The 18,395-nt window shown below is 43.0% G+C and overlaps 1 protein-coding gene across 1 annotated transcript in view; it reads left to right on the top strand.

Annotated features, from left to right (window-relative positions):
* Positions 1-18,395, top strand: part of Camk1d (calcium/calmodulin-dependent protein kinase ID) — a 191,864-nt gene that overhangs the window by 80,825 nt on the left and 92,644 nt on the right. Inside the window, exon 4 of the mRNA XM_013014610.1 lies at positions 2,275-2,349. Coding sequence (XP_012870064.1) covers positions 2,275-2,349 — 75 coding nt within the window. The remainder of the gene's footprint in view (positions 1-2,274; positions 2,350-18,395) is intronic.

Here is an 18,395-nt window from a genome sequence, read left to right as displayed (position 1 = left end):
ATAAAAAATAAAGGAGGGCTGGGAAGGTGGCTCAGTGGGTAGAGCGCTTGCCTTGCATGCATGAGGCCCTGGGTTCGATTCCTCAGCACCACATAAGCAAAAAGAAAAAAGCCGGAAGTGGCGCCGTGGCTCAAGTGGTAGAGTGCTAGCCTTGAGCTGAAGAGCTGAGGGACAGCGCCCAGGCCCAGAGTTCAGGCCCCACGACCGGACCAAAAAAATAAATAAATAGAGGAAATCCACACAGTATGTGCTTTTCTGTGGTTATCTACTTTCAGATATTTTCAATAATAATAAAAGGACACAAATGTGTAAGATCTTGACAGTCTCTAAGCAAGCTCTCTTTGTTTCCTTGGTGGCAGAGTTTATTACTGATATTATTTGGCTCAGCTCATTCAGTAACCACTGCTGATGAATAGGTAAGTGCTCCGCATAGGAAACAGGCGATATGTGAATTTAGTGTAATTATTTCTGCTCATGCAAACAACTCCATTAACAAATAAGAGCTAGGGAAATCAAAGCAAAGCAGTGCTACTCGTAGTTAATTACCTTGTTCTCTTCTTTTTAACTCAAAGCCAAGATATTACTCTTGTTCATTCTACCTTATCAATTTCTTTTTGAGAGTACAACATCTCCCACTTGGGGAAAACCACCCTCATTTTCCCCAAGGAAATCCATAATGTTGCTTCTTGCTGTTGAATGGCAATGAGCTTTAAATATCACTCATGCATCGAGTAAATATTTATTAAGCAGGTCTGTGCTAGGCACAAAGGAGAAACAGAATGAATCATGTAATATCTGCTTTCAAGGGGCTCACAAGAACCTGCTTGTTCCAGACTTGTTTTTAAATCATTCGGCAGTGATAATCAACAAATGGCTTTGGGAAGAGCTAATTAACTCATTGGGTAACCAAATGATTTTTCTCTCAAATGCATTATATAAACATCGAATCTTAGGTTCTGAGCAGAAATTGCTCTTAATGGATAATTTCAGGGGCTACACATATGCTCTTTCCCTTCCCCAGGGCTGCTTGAGTCAGAACTTTACTATTCAGAGTGGTCCTCCACCAGCAGCCTGGGCATCTCTTGGGCGCTGGTAAGAAATACAGGTGATCAGGCCCCAGCTAGCCCAGCCCCACTGATGAGAATCTGCCTTGTAACCTGATCCCCAGGCAATTCCTTTGCACACTGAAGTTGGAGGAGCACCTTCTAACACAGATTCTCTCAGGCATTCCTCTCTGCATACAGTTTATCTGAGGTCTTATGACAACAGATTTCCAGCTGGGAGCAGTGGCTTAAGTCTGTAACCCTACCTATTTGGAAGATGGAGACCAAGGGATTGTGCTTTTAAGACCAGCTGAGGCATTGGTTGAGACTGCATCTCAACCAATAGCTGGGCAAAATGGCATCCATATCCCAGCTATGGGCTGGACAATAACTTGAAGCAGGGACATGTGTCTATCATCCCCAGTGTCATGCCAAAGTAAAATAGGAGGATCACAGCCAAGGAAACACAAATAGGAGGATCACAGCCCAGGCTGGCCCAGGTATACGGCAAAACCCTACCTTGAACAAAATGAATGCAAAAAAAGGGGTGGTGGTGATTAGAGGTATGGCATGAATAGTAGAGCTAGAAGAATGAGGTCCTAAGTTCAATTCCCATAACCACCATAACCACACCTGCCCTCCCCTGCCCCCGCCCCCCCGCAAAAAAAAAAAAAAAAAAACCCTGACAGATTCCCAGGTTTCACCCTCAGAGATTCTGATTTTGTATAACCCTGTTGAGACCTGAGAGCGTTGCATGTCTTCCAGGAAAAACTGAGGAGAAACTGTGGAGATCCACATTGCAGTTTGCCTGGGAAATAGCCTATACTGGATTCGTGCACATGACCACAAAAGTGTTCCCTTGAATGCACAGGTCCTTGGATGCACACCCAGATGGGTATGGCGCTCACAGGTGGCTGTTCAGAAGAGTCTGTGGTGGCCGTTGGCAGATACAGAAGAGCAATCAATTAGCATCGGGCCCTGAAAATGGCAGGATATTGAAAGGGTTTGGCTCCCTGTTGCTAAATTGTAGGCCATAGAGCCTTTGGAATGAAGAAGCCCAGAGATGAATTCGTATTGAGGTGTGAGTCTAGAAAAGGCTTGAGAACAAGATTGTGGAGAATCTTGAATCAAATTCTGTCTTGTCACTCCTTACTGCAGTGACATCTGTTTTGATGTCTCCAGGTCTCATTGTACTGACCACCGTGTATGTGCTTTTTTTGCTCTCTTCTAGGATTAAGCATGAGAACATCGTGGCCCTGGAAGACATTTATGAAAGTCCCAATCACCTGTATTTGGTCATGCAGCTGTAAGTACCTCGATTAAACAACAAGCACCAAACAAACTTGTAAACTCCTGTTCTTAAATACAAGACTGCCACGGGCTGGGTAAGAGGGTAGTGCTAAGACTTGTGAGACACTGCAGAATTTGGGTCATATGAAGACTATCCCTTGGAACCAGATATAGCGATGCATGTTGTCACCCAGGGAGGCTGAGGCAGAAGGGAAGATGCTCTCTCAAAAACAACAAATAAACAAAACAACCCACCCCCTCAAAAATATTACACTGTGCAAGGAGCAGTCTTCAGGCTTCTCTAGATCCAGTCCCCAGCTGCAGGGCTGGACTTGGAACCCTGGAACCCTGTGCTGTTACTGCTGCTGTCTCCACAGCTTTCTCATAGACAGGGCCCTGTGTTGCTGCTTGCACACACTTGGGTGGGCTCCCTGTGAGGGGCTCTGCTCCTGCGAAGCTCATGCTCTTGTCTTCACTTGCAGAGACAAAGGGAGAGGAAGCAGGTGGCAGCTGTTCGTTCTTCCCCTTCCCTGCTCATCCTCTAGCAGATACATACCACATATGATTAATACAGAGGTCCATGGCAGATGTGAAAAAAAGAAAGGCCAGGTGCCATCCATGTGGGAGGAGTAGGAAGGAAGATTTCAGTCTCATGCCAACCTGGGCAAAAAGCATGAGACCCTAAAGCAAAAAGGGCTGGGGATGTGGTTCAAGTGGTAAAGTTCCAGCCTAGCAAGTACAAGGCCCTGAGTTCAAAGACCCCATAAAAGAAATAGAAGAGAGCATCCTAGCATCATTTGAGCCAGACAAGGACACTATCAGCCTCCTTAGGTTATCTCTGCATCCCAGTACACTGGAGAGTCCCAGGAGTGGGAGGAAATAAGGAAGCTCAGTATTCAGGTGAAAACTTTAGAACAGAGCTCACCTCCCACTTACCCTTAAGTTTTGTGATTCCTGACCCCCTCCAAGGTATGCATTTGCTAGAATTAAGCAATGAAAACTGCTGTGGAATGTGATTTAACCATGACCCGAGTAGATAAGTTCTAGGATTTTTTGTGAAAGATTGGAATATATAATTTTATTATTTTCAATTTGAATTGCCAAAGTATACAGAAGAATTGATGTTTAGGCTAACAATTGATTGACTGATTGAGCCAGTCCTGGGACTTGAACTCAGGGCCTGTCCCTAAGCTTTTATTGCTCAAGGCTAGTACTCTAACACTTGAACCACACTTCCACTTCTGGCTTTTTAGTGGATAATTGGAGATAAAGAGTCTCGTGGAGTTTGCTGATCCTGGAGGCTTTGAACTCAATCCTCAGCTCTCAGCCTCCTAAATAGCCAAGATTACAGGTGTGAGCCATGGGCATTCTGCTGGCTAACAATTTGTTTTTCACGCATTTTCCCTTCTTTATGACTGTTGATAATACATTAATGTAGAATGCTGTCAGGGTGCAAATAAGTATTCATGAATGCATTTAATCTTTCAGTACCTTTAAGAATAATTTATTACATTGTTTTATAAATAATTTCAAAAATGTTCAGTCTGGAAGCATCTGTCTGATTTTTTTCTCTGAGACTGTCTATAAATTTAAGCCTTTAAAAAATGGTTTGGTTTAGTGCTAACTCTCCAATGATCTAAGTGTAACCCTTCCTAAGTCCTTATTCCTTTGTTTCCTTGAAGACTTGCCACATTTCTGATTTTTTTTCTTTCTTTCTTTTTTTTTTTGGTTGGTCGTGGGGCCTGAACTCTGGGCCTGGGTGCTGTCCCTCAGCTCTTCAGCTCAAGGCCAGTGCTCTACCACTTGAACCACAGCACTACTTCTGGCTTTTTCTGCTTATGTGGTACTGAGGAATCGAACCCTGGGCCTCATGCATGCAAGGCAACCACTCTACCACTAAGCCAACTTCCCAGCCCATATTTCTGATTTTTTTTTTATCCCAGCAAGCAATAATCCTCATCAGATTTGGGCACCCTCCCTGGAGGCTCATGGGACCATGTTTGTCAACCATGTGGCCTTTAAAGATACAGGTGACATTTTGTCAAGTATGATTGTCTAATAAAAAGAATAGGACATTTTGGTGACAAGCAAACTCCCTGCCAAATGCCAACTGTGTATTTAATTATGAACTCATTTGTCGATGATACAAAATGTACTGATACTGGAATCCTAAGCTAGCTCTGTATATTCATCAACTTGAGGTTAGTGTGGATATGGAAATCTCAGCTCTGCTTCTTCCTAGGTGAGAGAAGTCAAGCAAAGTGACTGGGTTCTCTGAGTAGCAGTTTCTACAATGAGGGGTTATTACAGTCTTGACCTAAGAGGGCCAGGAGTATGTGGTGTGTGTGCAAATGTGACTGCACTATGGCAAAGAGAAAGTGTTCAGTTCCACTGGCTGCTTTTTTATGGGTATTTTTATCATTGCTTATTACTTATTGGCTGCTTGGGTATCGTCTTTGGAGAAATACTAAATTTTTAGCTTGAGTCATTTGCCTTTTATTATTCTGTTGTAAAATTTCTTCCATCTACTCTATATACAGAGCTTTTCCCAGATACATGATTTACAAATATTTTCTCAGTCTTTTATATCTCTTTTACGTATGTGTGTGAGAGAGAGACAGAGACAGAGACAGAGAGACAGAGAGATAGTGAGTCACAGGGCTTGAACTCTGGCCCTGAATGCTGTTCCTTTAGCACTCCACCACTTGAGCCACAGTGCCACTTCCAGTTTTCTGGTGGTCAGAGTCTCACAGACTTTCCTGCCCAGGCTGGCTTTGAATGGAGATCCTCAGATCTCAGCCTCCGGAGTAGTTAGGATTACAGGTGAGCGCCACCAGTGCTTGGCTTCTTTTACATTTTTCTGATCCTGTAATTTTCAGCATAGAAGGTTCTAACTTTGATGTCTTTGTTTTTATTACTTTTTATAAGTATTTACTTTTGTTGCCATGTTCAAGTTTTGGTTTAATAAAGCTGAACAGTTTTTGCTCCTGAGATTCCGTGTGTTTTCTAGTTTTGTTTGTTTGGGTTTTAGATGTGTATGAATGGAAAGTGGTTATATTGTGTTCCTTTGGGGTTTGTTTACTTATTTGTATTTGCTTTTCTTTGTGAAGAGCTTAGAAAGTCCTCGATATCTAAGCATGCAGGTGGCTTTTGAGCACAGCATTTTAGAAGACTGTATTTCACAGTATTTGTGCGGGATTTTGGTTTCCTAGGCTACATCATCTGAGTGCTGAAGCTCAGGTATAGTCAAGGATGCTCTGTACCCGAGTTGTATTATTTTTCTAATTGCTATTTTGATTTGGAGTATTATAGTGCATTTGTCCCTGTGGTGTTGCAGGAAAAGACTTGATTATTGATAGAGATCTATATTTAAATTTTATTTGGGGTTTTGGACAAATGTCCTTTCTGAGAAAATATTTAATTCAAACATTGTTTTTTAGATAGTAGGTCAATCTGACTTTGAGACAAATGACAGACGAAGTCAGTTTGTTTCTAGTTTTGTTTCTCATCTGACTTTGCTCATGGAAATCAGTCTGTGTCTTTGGAAACAAGGGACCCCTCCTCCCTTACCTTTTCTACCTTCTCATCTGCCGCAGCCTGGACCAAACAAATTAATAAACCAAACTAACACTGTTCAAAGGATGTATTAGAAATCATTTCTTATATAAAAATAGATGATATTGGTATTGAATTCTCTCAAATATTCATTAAGTGTATACTTCCCGGATCTTATCTCCAGCCTAGAATATCCAACTGGCCATTCTGCTAGTCCACGTGGTTATACAACAAACACCACTCCCCTTATCAGCTCCAGAATAATCTAGAAGTTTCCACAACATCTGCCTTTCCTGATGACTATCTCATCTTTGCAGCAACTCCCTACTACCAGTTGCTTAAGCTAAAAACCTGGGGTCAGCCCTCACTCACCCTCCTTGCTAATATATAACAATCCCCACGCCCCCCCGTACCCCACCAGCAATCCCAGGGGTCATCATACACAGAGAATCCAACCACGTCTCACACACACCCACCAGCCTCAGGGACCATCTTAGAGAAAACCTGTCATCTTCTTTCAGACCTGCAACCCTGGCTGCTCTCTGCCATTGAGTTATTCAGATCTTGGCTCTCCTTCATTGAAAACTGCCAGTACCTAACACTGCTGCTCACATGGCCATTAAACATTACCTCCAGAGGCCTCCAGGACTAAAATGAGACCAGCTCCATCTCAGGCAATCCAAGCTTGCACCATGTTGGAGCCTTTTCCCTCTTCTTGTCTCTGCCTACCCTACTGCCCCAGCATCAGTTCATCTCTCATGGCAAGCAGGGAATAGGGATTTCTGCCACATGCCACCTTTCCATGGACTTAGTCTCCCAGCTCCCCCTCCCACCCCGTGTAAGATGGCAGCCAGCCCCCACTGGTCCAGGCCCTCCCAAGCTTTATTTCTCTCCCTGGCTCTTAACACAGCAGAGGCAACTCTGTCCTGCTGTCTGCTACAGTGCTTACCTGTGAGAGGCACTTATTTGTTCCATTAATATGATCACATAGAAAAGGAATAATGATTCACACATAATCTCTTTTCTCACTGAACCATTCCAAAGAACTTAAGAGCTTGTGTATCCCATTATTATCTCTTCCATGAAGAACCTGATCAGAGAGGTTGCGTATGTGTTCAATCCAGTGAGAAACCAGCTGACGCTTGACCATCTACATTTTTCTAGGATGAAAAGGTTCTATTCCTGTGAGTAACTCACTTTGCCTGAAAAGCTTTATTATACTTCCATAAATATTTTAAAAACAGAAAAGGGAAATTTACCCAATACTCTCACAGGAATTCACTGGAACTATTGCCTTCCATCCACAACAATCATTTATTTCCTAATTCAATTTTTTTCAATAAAGGCATGCACACATTTTTCTTTCCAGTTTTGTGATGTGTTGCATGGGGCTTACTACAGAGAGGATATGAATGTTTCTTCGGGCCATGATGACATTCAAATACACACAGCCTGCTGAGCTTGAAGAACTAAAAATTAAACACATGTTCTTTAAAGAACATTCATCTGTCCCCGAATAGCCCAAGACCTGAAAATATAGGCTGCTTCCAAGAGAAGAATGCAGTGTCTGCTCTGTTGTCCTGGGCACAAAGCTGTTTGGCTGGTGCCCACTGTGGGGGAGGTGGCCTTTGCTAGCTTCCATGGGGATTTGTGCCCACAGCTTATGCCCTGCACACTCAGAACCATTTTTAATTAGAACACAAATGATTACTCCTAACAGAAAGCCCCGTGTAAATATCAAGCACAATAATGAAGGAGTAGTGTTTCTGAATTATAACACTCTAATATATTTACATATTAATCACCCAGACTTTTATCTTCGCCAGCCACAGATGCTAACTAAGAGCCTGGTGGCCCTGTGGTTTCTGATCAGTATTAGGTGGATAGTGGGGTGGTGGGGGGGACGGGGGACAGGCGGATGGCGATACAAGGCACAGTCGATCCTCCTTAGTAACTTTCTTGGTGGACATTATAATCCATGACTTCCAGGGTACCACGAGGGGAAACACCCGTAGAGGTTGACTAAGAACTAGCTGGATGGATGTGTTAGAGGTGAAGTGGGCTGTGCTCCTGGGAGAAGGGCTGGTACAAAGAGATGCCTCAGGATGCCTGTAATCTCAGCTACCCCACCCCCTCCCCAAACCCACTCTTAAACATCTAGTGGGTCAAAGAAGAAATCGCACGGGAACCTTGGTAGCCTCTTGAGGCAGATAGAAATGTATGAATTTACATGAAACTTAAAATTCATATGTTCAAAACAGCGAAAGATTGCGAGGCAGAGATTGAGAGGATCACAGTTTGGGACAGACCCTTTCTCATCCCATTGCTGGTCATCCCAAATAGTTTTCCCAGGGCTCTGTAGCAACCAAGCCTTGCCCTGGAATGGTTATGTAATAGTGCTTCCACCTCCAAATTCTAGAACTTTATGTGTTGAAACTATGTGGGGAACATAGAAATGCTTGAGTGTCAGCATCTTCAAAGACTCAGGGCCAAGTAACTGCCTGTCTTACCTTTGGAAGAGCCTCCAGGATTCAATAATCACTGGTATTTCACTGGTGGGAAATCTCTTGTAAAGAGCTTGAGTGTTTCATCATCTGTCTCCAGGAGTGGCTCTTTAGTCACTAATTATACACTTTTTTTTTTTTTTTTTGCTGGTCCTAGGGCTTGAACTCAGGGCCTGGGCACTGTCCCTGAGCTTCTTTTGTTCAAGGCTAGCACTCTACCACAGCACTTGAGCCACAGCACCACTTCTGGCTTTTTCTAAGCAGATAAGAGTCTTATGGACTTTTCCTGCCCCCACTGGCTTCAAATTGTGATCCTCAGATCTCAGCCTCCTGAGTAGCTACAATTATAGGCATGAGCCACTGGTGCCCAGCTGAGCTATACACATTTTTATTCAGAATAGGCACCCCAGGTCTCACAGTGGTAATTCATCAATCTTCCCTGTTCTTGATCATTTGACTTGATAGAGGCAGCAGATGGTATTTTTGAGTGGAAATGGAGCTGTGGAAAATGAAGTATTGGCAAGTACTCCAAGACAGATTTGCTCGGGCTTTTAGAAGAGCAATGTGGGCATTAATGGGAAGTTTTGGCTGTAGGAGGAAGTCCTGTGGGAGATGAGGAGGGTTACAGGACACTCTGCCTTTCCTGCCACACTTTTCAAGTCAGTCTTTTCTGTATGTCTGCTAGTACTGGGGCTTGAACTCAGGGCTTCTTGCTCTTGCTTGGCTTCTTCATTGAATGCTGGTACTCTACTATTTGAGCCATAGGTCTACTTCTGGCTTTTTGGTGGTTCACTGGAGATAAGAGTCTCATGGACTTTTCTGTGGCTAAATGACTTGCTGACCTGGGCTGATATTAAAGAAATGATGCTAAGGACTAAGTCCTTATGTGGAGTATACTCTTAACTTCTGTGTCCAAACAAAGCTGTATGACCACAGAGCCCCTTATTTTTTAGGAGGTATATGGAGGTGCAGAGAACTTTATGGGTTGACTCTTAGAGGAAAGACTGGTTGTTTAGAGTGGGGAATCAGTTTTTTGTGTGTGTTTGCCGGGCCTGGGGCTTGAACTTAGGGCCTGGACACTGCCCTCTAGGCTAGTGTTCTACCACTTGAGCCATAGCTCCACTTCAGGCTTTTGGTGGCTCATTGGAAATAAGAATCTCATGGGCTTGCCTACCCTGGCTGGCTTTAAGCAGTGATGTTTAGATCTCAGCCTCCTAAGTAGTTAGGATTACAGACGTGAGCCACCAGTACCTACCTTTTATTATTTTTTAACTAAATACCAGTCTGTACTATTTGAATTTCTTTTTTAAATGACACCCTCCCTCCTGCTCATCTCCAAGGCTTGCTGGCTTCATTGTCAAAGTCACCTCTCTGATGATGGAGCCCCTAGTTTCTTATAGCACTCTGTGTGTCCAGTACCAACCCCCAACTGTCATTATTTCTGCTTCTGCCAGTAATTCCTACAATCGTAAGAATCCATTATTTCTGTGAACAACAAGAAATCATCTGCTGGCATAATGAGAAGGTAAATCTTCCTCTGTGAAGATGTGATGGGAGAGAGCGCTTGCTCTGTTGGTGTGAAGTGTCATCTCCGAAATAGGAAGAAACCTGATGGGGGGTGCATTTTCTGAACAGATTCATTTTTAATATCAGCCTTCATACTGAGCTCTTAATGACTTGGGTCTTTAATTATCTCACCGAGCAATTTACGTTGATTGAAGATGAGCCATTCTCTTGGATTTATTGATTCAGGGCTCAGGGAATAAAAAATTGCACAGTATGTTTTGACAAAGTGCCTTTTAACACAGTACCAACTGTGCCATGCCCCCACCCCCAAATCATTTGCCAGAACTGTTTGCATCTGTGTCCCCCCCCCCCCCCGCTAGCCTTCGCCTTTGTAGTAAAGATGCTGTGGAATTCACACTATGACTTTAGCAGAGCACTGTGGAGCTGTGAGGCGATGAGCCCCTAATTTTGCTTCTAATATAGAAAGGATGATGGACGGTCATGGATTGCTATTAAATCCTAATTCACTGATGCTACTCATGAAAATCCAATCATGAAATGAAATAGACTACATGTGACCGTGTCCAGCTTCAGCTAAAATATAAATTGTAGGTGCCATACCAGGACAGGAAGTGATTTTTACAGTGAAGCCAAGGGAGCCTTGTGGCTGAGCAGGAGGGAGAGCTTCTTTAAATTTTTAATACGATTTTTCTTTTTTTTTTGGGTCCGGTCGTGGGGTCTGAACTCTGGGCCTGGGCGCTGTCCCTTAGCTCTTCAGCTCAAGGCTAGCGCTCTACCACTTGAGCCACAGTGCCACTTCCGGCTTTTTTCTTTTTGCTTATGTGGTGATGAGGAATTGAACCCAGGGCCTCATGCACGCAAGGCAAGCGCTCTACCACTGAGCCACCTTCCCAGCCCTAATATGATTTTTAAAAACAAATTCAAATAGTAAAGGGTGATGTGCAGTTAGTGGGCACTGGTGGCTCTGACTGTAATCCTAACAACTCAGGAAGCTGAGATCTGAGGAGCCATTTGAGGAGCACAGCTTGTTTGCCATTGGTCTAGAGAGAAGGTCCCTTCTTCCAGTTCTGGAGGTAAGTATTGGGAGATGGATCTTAGCAGCTACTATTTTTTTTTTTTTTTGCCAGTCCTGGGGCTTGAACTCAGGGCTTGGGCACTGTCCCTGAGCTTCTTTTGCTCAAGGCTAGCACTCTACCACATGAGCCACAGCACTGCTCCTGGCTTTTTCTGTGTATGTGATACTGAGGAATCTAACCCACGGCTTCATGCATGCTAGGCAAGCACTCTACCACCAAGCCACATTCTCAGTCGAACATCCACTACTTAACAGACACTACAGGCTGCACCATAGGAGTTTTCTTTCCCACTGATGAATTTTTGGGGCTGTAACAACTCATTTTTTTTTCTTCACAATCTCCCCAGAAACTCCAAACTGTCTCTGGTTAAAACACCTTGAGAATCGTCATAAATACAGCTAATTAATGGTGGATATGCACAGATTTCGAATCTACATGTTAAGACTGAGATTAAATCTCTGAGTTCAAGTCTTTCCTGTTGGTTTTGTTTTGTCAGTCGTGGGGCTTGAACTCAGGGCCTGGGTGCTTTCCCTGAGCTCTTTTTGCTCAACGCTAGTACTCTATCACTTTGAGCCACAGCACCACTTCTGGTTTTCTGGTGGTTCTCTGGAGATGTCTCACAGACTTTTCTGCCCAGGCTGGCTTTGAACTGCAATCCTCAGATCTCAGCCTCCTAAGAAGCTAGGATTATAGGCATGAGACACTTGTGCCTGGTCTCTTTCTTGTTTTTTATGCTTCAAGAAGAGAATCATTGTATCCCTTCTCAGTAGATTAGAAGGGGGAGAGTGGGGTATTCCCTTGTGTTCCTGCTTCCTATGATTTGGAAGGTAATGAAAGAAGAGAGATTATAGGCACTGTGGTGACCTATGGGGTAACCCAGTGTGTTATCTCAGTCTGTTTCCCTAGCAACCAGTTCTTCCTCCACCTACCCTGCCCCTCTCAGACAAAGCTTAGCCTCTACAAACTGGTGAAGCATACTTACACCCTCTAAGCAAACTATACCCTTTATAACCCATTTCTCTTTTGATAGGGTGACATCCTGCTTCATGTAAAGAGTTGGTGATCTTTTTTCATTCCTCATCTAAAATTTTAATTATTTTTAAAGAGCTAAAAACAAATATAAAATGGTGTTTTTGTAAATTTTTTTACAAGAGTAGATATGAAGAATTGCTGTGAACAATTTTTAATGCCTTTAAATGTAGTTTGTTATTAGGGAAAAACTGAAATTCATATGTGATGAGATCACTTTCATGGTTCACTGTAACCTGAGGTTTACCATTTGATTGGAAAGTTTATAAAAAGCTGTGTGTGGAGGCATATGCTTATAATCTTAGTGCTCAGGAGCTTGAGGCTGAAGGATTTCAGGCCCCAGGGCAGTCTGAACTTAATAGCAAGACGTGTCTCAAAAAAAGAGAAACAATGACAGCAACAGAGACAGAAAACATTTTCAGGCCAGAGGGAAAGGCAGATTATTTAATAGTGCTATTAAATTAGTGAAAAATAAATCTCTGCTACTTTCTCCTATAAAATAAATTCTACATATACCTAACATATCACTATAAAATAGAGATTAAAATACCAATGGTCATAATAATATTCACAGATACTAATAATATTCACAGATATAAGCATGATATAAACTCAGAAACATAATGTTGATACATTTGACATCATGCAAAGAAAACATAAAAACTTCTGGGCCAAGCAAACAGAAGGGAACAGGAAAACTGTTGACATGACATTAGCCAAGTATTCATTTTTGTATGAATCAGGGTGGTCTTTCAAATCAATAAGCAAAGTAAAAGCCACTTAAATACGAAGATAGACAAAGGTGAGTAACATGCATTCTCCAGAAGAATTCAGAGGCTTTCTTAATATATGTAGATTGAGCATCTTCTGCTATGGAAGGCTCTGGAAATGAGCAGTGAAGAACAGACAATCTTTTCTCTAGAGCTGAGGAAGAGTGGGGGAGGCCAGTGAATTTTGTGACCATTTGACTTGTCTGTGGGCGCAATGGTTCAGTCAAACACTAGAGTAAAAACTAGCATAAAGGTGTATTTCAGGTGTCACTAGCCTTGAAGGCAGTAGAATTAGAGTAAAGCACACGAGCCTCCATTATGTGGGTGGACCTCACCAAGTCCCAAAGTAGGAATTTAGCCTCAAAGCTGTAGCATGGATTCCATCCTCTTCTGTTGATCTCATACTCATGATGGCACATGAATTCTTGTCTCTGTTTCCAGCTTGTGGACCTTACGGGCCAGGAACTATTCAGTCCCCCCATTATGTGAATCAGTTTTCTAAATCTCCAAAGAGCATGTTACAGCAAGCCTATAATCCCAACACCTAGGAGGCTGGAGGTAGGAGGATCTCAAGTATAAGGCCAGGTTGGGTTCTATTGCAATTTCCAGGCTAAGCAGGGCTACATAAGACTCTGTCTCAAAATAATAGTAAAATACTGATGATAAATCTTCTTACTAGATCTTATTGGTTCCTTCTCTGCTCCTTGCTGAGTCTTTGAAGGAGCTCTGTGGTTATAAATAGGCCCGGTGGAATAACCCAGGTGAATCTCCATCTCAAGAGCCTAATGTAAACCACTTCTGCAGAGTCCCTTTGCCACCCAACCCAAGAAGTTAAAGTTAGGTCTTGGACATTTCAGTGGAGCTAGGGTGCTGCTTCCTCAGCTTCTATCCAATAGGCCTGCCTTTCACAGCTTTAGCTTCAGCCCATCCCAGGGCTGTTTCCTGCTTTGTTCTCACTAGCCCTCAGCCATGGATCATACTAAAGTGAGATTATGCTTAACATCATTCTTCACCATCATCATCATCATCATTTTTTTGTGATACAGGGCTTTGCACTCACTAAGAAAGCACTCTACCACTTGATCCATCCCTCAGGACCTAATTATGGGAAGTATTATTTTACATCAGATCATAGAGCTCAGTGAGTTAGCTACTTTGCAGTGTGTTGACTTCCTAAAGCAACTGTCGACCACCTGAAGGTGCTTCCTGTGGCTCCTACCTGCTCCTTATGACCACGTTGAGTTTACCCCTAACAAGCTCTGTCTGCCTCCAAAATTTAGCCATTCATTCGTGATATAATCCAGGTAGCTTTGCACATTAGTTTAAAGGTGATTTTCTCTTTTGGGAAATGACTGAGAAGAATTATGTGGAGCTTGAGTGTTTCCTGAATTACTCCGTAGTCATTTTTTGAAATTGCTGCCTAAAATTTTTTCTTAGGATCCTAGTGCCTTACAATCTATCTACTTGAGTTCTATAGCCATATTCCTGTTTCACGGTAATTGTCTTAATGGGTGGAAATGTCGTTCTCTGAAAGCTGTCATCGACTGAATTCTACTTCTAATTCTTGAGGTTCTTCTTCATTGTGTTTGGAAACAAAGAATTTTCTACTCAATAGACAAGTCAATCCTTCCTTTCATGGGAAAAATAGGACTTTTGAACGAATTATCTCGGGAAGATGAGTCATTTCTATATAAACGCATCTAGTTCAGAGTAAGAAACGTCACCATCTTGGCACTCTTAATATTCTAGGATATCTATCTGTCTGGATCTTTTCAGAGTAGATCTCAGAGTTCACAGCTGAACAGTGTATTCGCTGTCACATTAATGTTACTTTTCATTGAACTTAGAAAGAAATAAAATGATACTAAATTCAATAGAACTTACTTTAAAACACCAGTCTGCCTTAGAGGCAGTGTAAGATATAGGCTTAAGCACATTGTACTTGTAAGACAGTGATTCACCCAGAATTTAGAAGAAATTGTGGAATCGTATTTGAGTTAAAGCTGTGTATGGTGGATCATGCCTCTAATCCCAGGTTTTCTTAGTGCAGAGTGGGAGGATTGTGGTTTGAGGCTGGGCTGGATGAAAAAAATGAGTGAGACCTCCATCTTAACAGATACACTGAGCCTGGTGGCAGGCATCTGTGATCCTACCTATTTTGGGGAAGACATTGGTAGAAGGCTGGTGCCAGGCAAAAACACTGAGATCTTACCTGAAAAATAACAGAATTTAAAAAAAAAAATGGTTGGAGGCGTGGCTCAAGAGGTTTGCACTCCTCTAGACACACAAATCTGAGTTCAGTGCAGGCTCAGTGTATTGTCTCTGAAATACCTAGGCCCAGAAGTGTTTCAGATTTCAGTGCTCTTTTTAAATTTTGAAGTATTTGCATTTGCATAATGAGATATCCATGGGGGGGGGAGGGGGAAATAGATGGATGCCAAATCTAAACCTAAAATTCTTCGTGTTTCATATGCAGCTTGTACACATAGGCTAAAGGTAAAGTAAGCGCCCTGTGTTTTGACAGCAGCCTGCTGTGTGAGCTCAGATGTGCAATTTCCCACTTGTGGAATCACATCAGCTTTCACAAAGTTTTCCAGATTAGAAATGCTTAGCCCTGTTGTCGGCAAATCTCTGAGTCTTATGCCTAAGAACCTGATCTAGCCAGCCTCGCATTTGAGAATCCCTAGGGAGCCAGGTGCACTTGTTTCCTTTACACTTCCTGGTCACATGGCTGCTAAATGTAAACAAACCAAGAATAAGAATAGGAAATGGGTGTCCACTCCCCTAAACACTGCAATTTAGGAGGCAGGGGTTGAGGATGATCATGATTCAAGGCCAACTGGGAGAACCTAACTGGAAAGCAAAGACAAAAGGACAGGGGATATGGCTTAAGTGGCAGAGTACCTGCTTAACAAGTCTGAGGCCCTGAGTTCAATCCCCAGTACCATGTAAAAAGAAAAAAGCAAGTTGGGTTGATTTTTTGTTGTTGTTGTTTTGGCAGTGTTGATGTTTTGAGAGTGCAAAGACGTTTTGTAAAATCAAGTCAAGTGAAAGGCCCTGGCTACAAGCATTCACTCTGCTCTCTATGGAGCAGTCTGACCCTCTGACCAGGAGTTTAGATTGTGCCTCAGGCTCTGGAGTGAAGCCTGTGGGCTGTGTCTACTTCCTGACACTGTAATGTGAAAGGTCACCAAGACCTTTGGTGCGGAAGGCAGCCTGCTACAGGAAATGGCCCTTGTATGTTCAGCATTGGGCTACCAAGTCCCTTAGTATACTTGGCAGGAATTGTTTCTTTGGCATGAAAGCTGGGTAGCCTTGGAATGACTGCTGTTTACCCAAACAGTGATAGTGTTTCTAAAAATAGGGGCTTTATGAATACTGTTTAATCCTAGAATTAATAGAGTTGCAGAACCCCAATCCTCATATTTCAGCCTCCTGAGTAGCTAGGATTACAGGCATGAGCCACCAGTACCTGGCTCTTGATAGAGTTTTTTTGTTTGTTTATATTTGAGGGTTTGGTGGGGTTTCTTGTTGGCGGTGGTGGTGGTGGTCGTGGTTGTAAGGCTTGAACTCTGGGCCTGGGTGCTGTCCCTGAGCTCTTTAGCTCAAGGTGAGTGCTCTACCACTTGAGCCACAGCACTACTTCCAGTTTTCTGGTGGTTAATTGGATATAAAAGTCTCACGGACTTCCCTGCCTAGGCTGGCTTTGAACCGCGATCCTCAGATTTCAACCTCCTGAGTAGCTAGGATTACTGGCATGAGCCACCAGCACCTTAGTGTTTGTGTTTCTTAAGTCTGCCTAAATTTCAGAAATGTAATGTCGGGGTGATAGTTTACGTTGACATTTGATGCATAATTGTTGCAGGAGAAGTTATTTTTCCAACAGCTTATCCATTGAACTACTTGGGTGTATAAATCTCCACATACACTAGATTAGCCATTGTCCCAGAAAGAATGCAGAGTTATGCTCATGGAGGCTGTCATCGCAGATTAGCATACCTTTACTTTATATGGGTCTGTACATAGCCTTGCTTTATGCATAGGTCTCTGTGTAAAGACATCTCATTTTTTAAGAATGTGGTTGATTCATTAACATTGGATTTGTGGCCAACAGCACTATAATAAACTCAGACCTGAGCAAAGCTAGGTAACAGATTTTGTCTAGCCTTCCTGAGCTTAGACATGCTCGCCAGCACTTCAGTGAGGTGCTTTGGTGCTGTTTTATACAGCAGAATTGCCAACAACAACAACAAAAAAGCCCCCAGGGATGTGAACAACTTGGCAGGCACTAGATACTCTACAGAAAGGACATTTATTTACAGTATGAACGTTGAACAAGAAGACAGAGTGTTGTTTGGCGTCAGCTGGGAAGGGATGCGTTGGGTGACTCAGAATTTTTTTGTTCTCAGCTCGTGTCTGAGAATGTCCACAAAATTCTCATGAGAAATTTTACCTCAGAAAAAAATGATTAGTAATGTAAAACCCACCAACAATGAGAATTGGAAGGACTTCGATTTTTAATTTTCTCTCCTCTTTTCTGTCCAAATGTATAGATCACAGTATTTTCCTTCATGGGGTATCAGTAAAAATTCAGTACTGTTCAAAATTTGACATTCCCACGTTTTAGTTACACATAGATTGTTTAGTGCTCAGTGACTTTTTTAATGATGGCTTAGTTGCTGAAATGCTGAATTGATTTGCAAACAACCCACCAATAAGAAAAAAAAAGCCTGCACCTGGATTTCATTAATAAAGTAATTATGATTAATGGATACAGTCTACTAGCAATAAATATACCTTGGCAGAGTTCAGACTTCTTCCAGAGAAGAGGGCCAGGGAGTCCCCTTTGCTGGCTCAGTCTGAGTGGGGCATAGCTTCTTACGTGTCTGGCCATGCTTTCCTCAGTCTCCACTGCCAGTGACCTTCATTCTGCGTCCTGATTTCACTTTAGGAATCCCTATAAATCAAAACAGTTTGTCCTTTCTAGAAAGGAAATCTGTACTTCTGTCTTCCCAGGGTAGATGAAGCCCAAATTGGAGGGGCTGAGCATAAGAGAAACATATTCCCTGTGTCTATGGGCTGTCCATCTGGGCTGGCAGAGACCCATCCATGTAGAGATCCAGCGGGCAGTCTTCCATATTCTGCACATGGGTATAGCTGACTAACAGACAGAAGGCAAAAGGAGATGTGGAGGGGCAGGGAGAGGGTTGTGGGGGCCTTGGAGCAGTGCAAGCCTCTCCTTCTGTGGTGTTTTGTTTTTGCCAGATCTTCCTGGTATGGCCTTCCTTCCCATGATTGGGGGAGATCGGGGCAGGGAACAGGCGCCCTGGCTGGACAGCCACCATGCCGGAAGCTGCACCCTGCTCCGTGGGTAGGGAGTATGTGTCCTTCATGGCAATCAGCATCCCCAGATCTCCACAGAAGGGACTACAGAGGTGTGACAGACCTTAAATAATCTCACTGAGGTCAAGAGGGGGAGACGGAGGGGACTGTTGGCAAGATTTCTTGAAAACCATTCTCACATGATCCAAATGAAGTGCCATACCTCAATGCCAGGAGCCTTCCAGGTTTCAGATCAAAGAGGGTGTGGCATGGGAAGGG

The sequence above is a fragment of the Dipodomys ordii genome, unplaced genomic scaffold, assembly GCF_000151885.1.
Source record: "Dipodomys ordii isolate 6190 unplaced genomic scaffold, Dord_2.0 Scaffold24, whole genome shotgun sequence".
Classification (NCBI taxonomy): domain Eukaryota; kingdom Metazoa; phylum Chordata; class Mammalia; order Rodentia; family Heteromyidae; genus Dipodomys; species Dipodomys ordii.
This window is presented reverse-complemented; position numbering and strand designations above follow the sequence as displayed.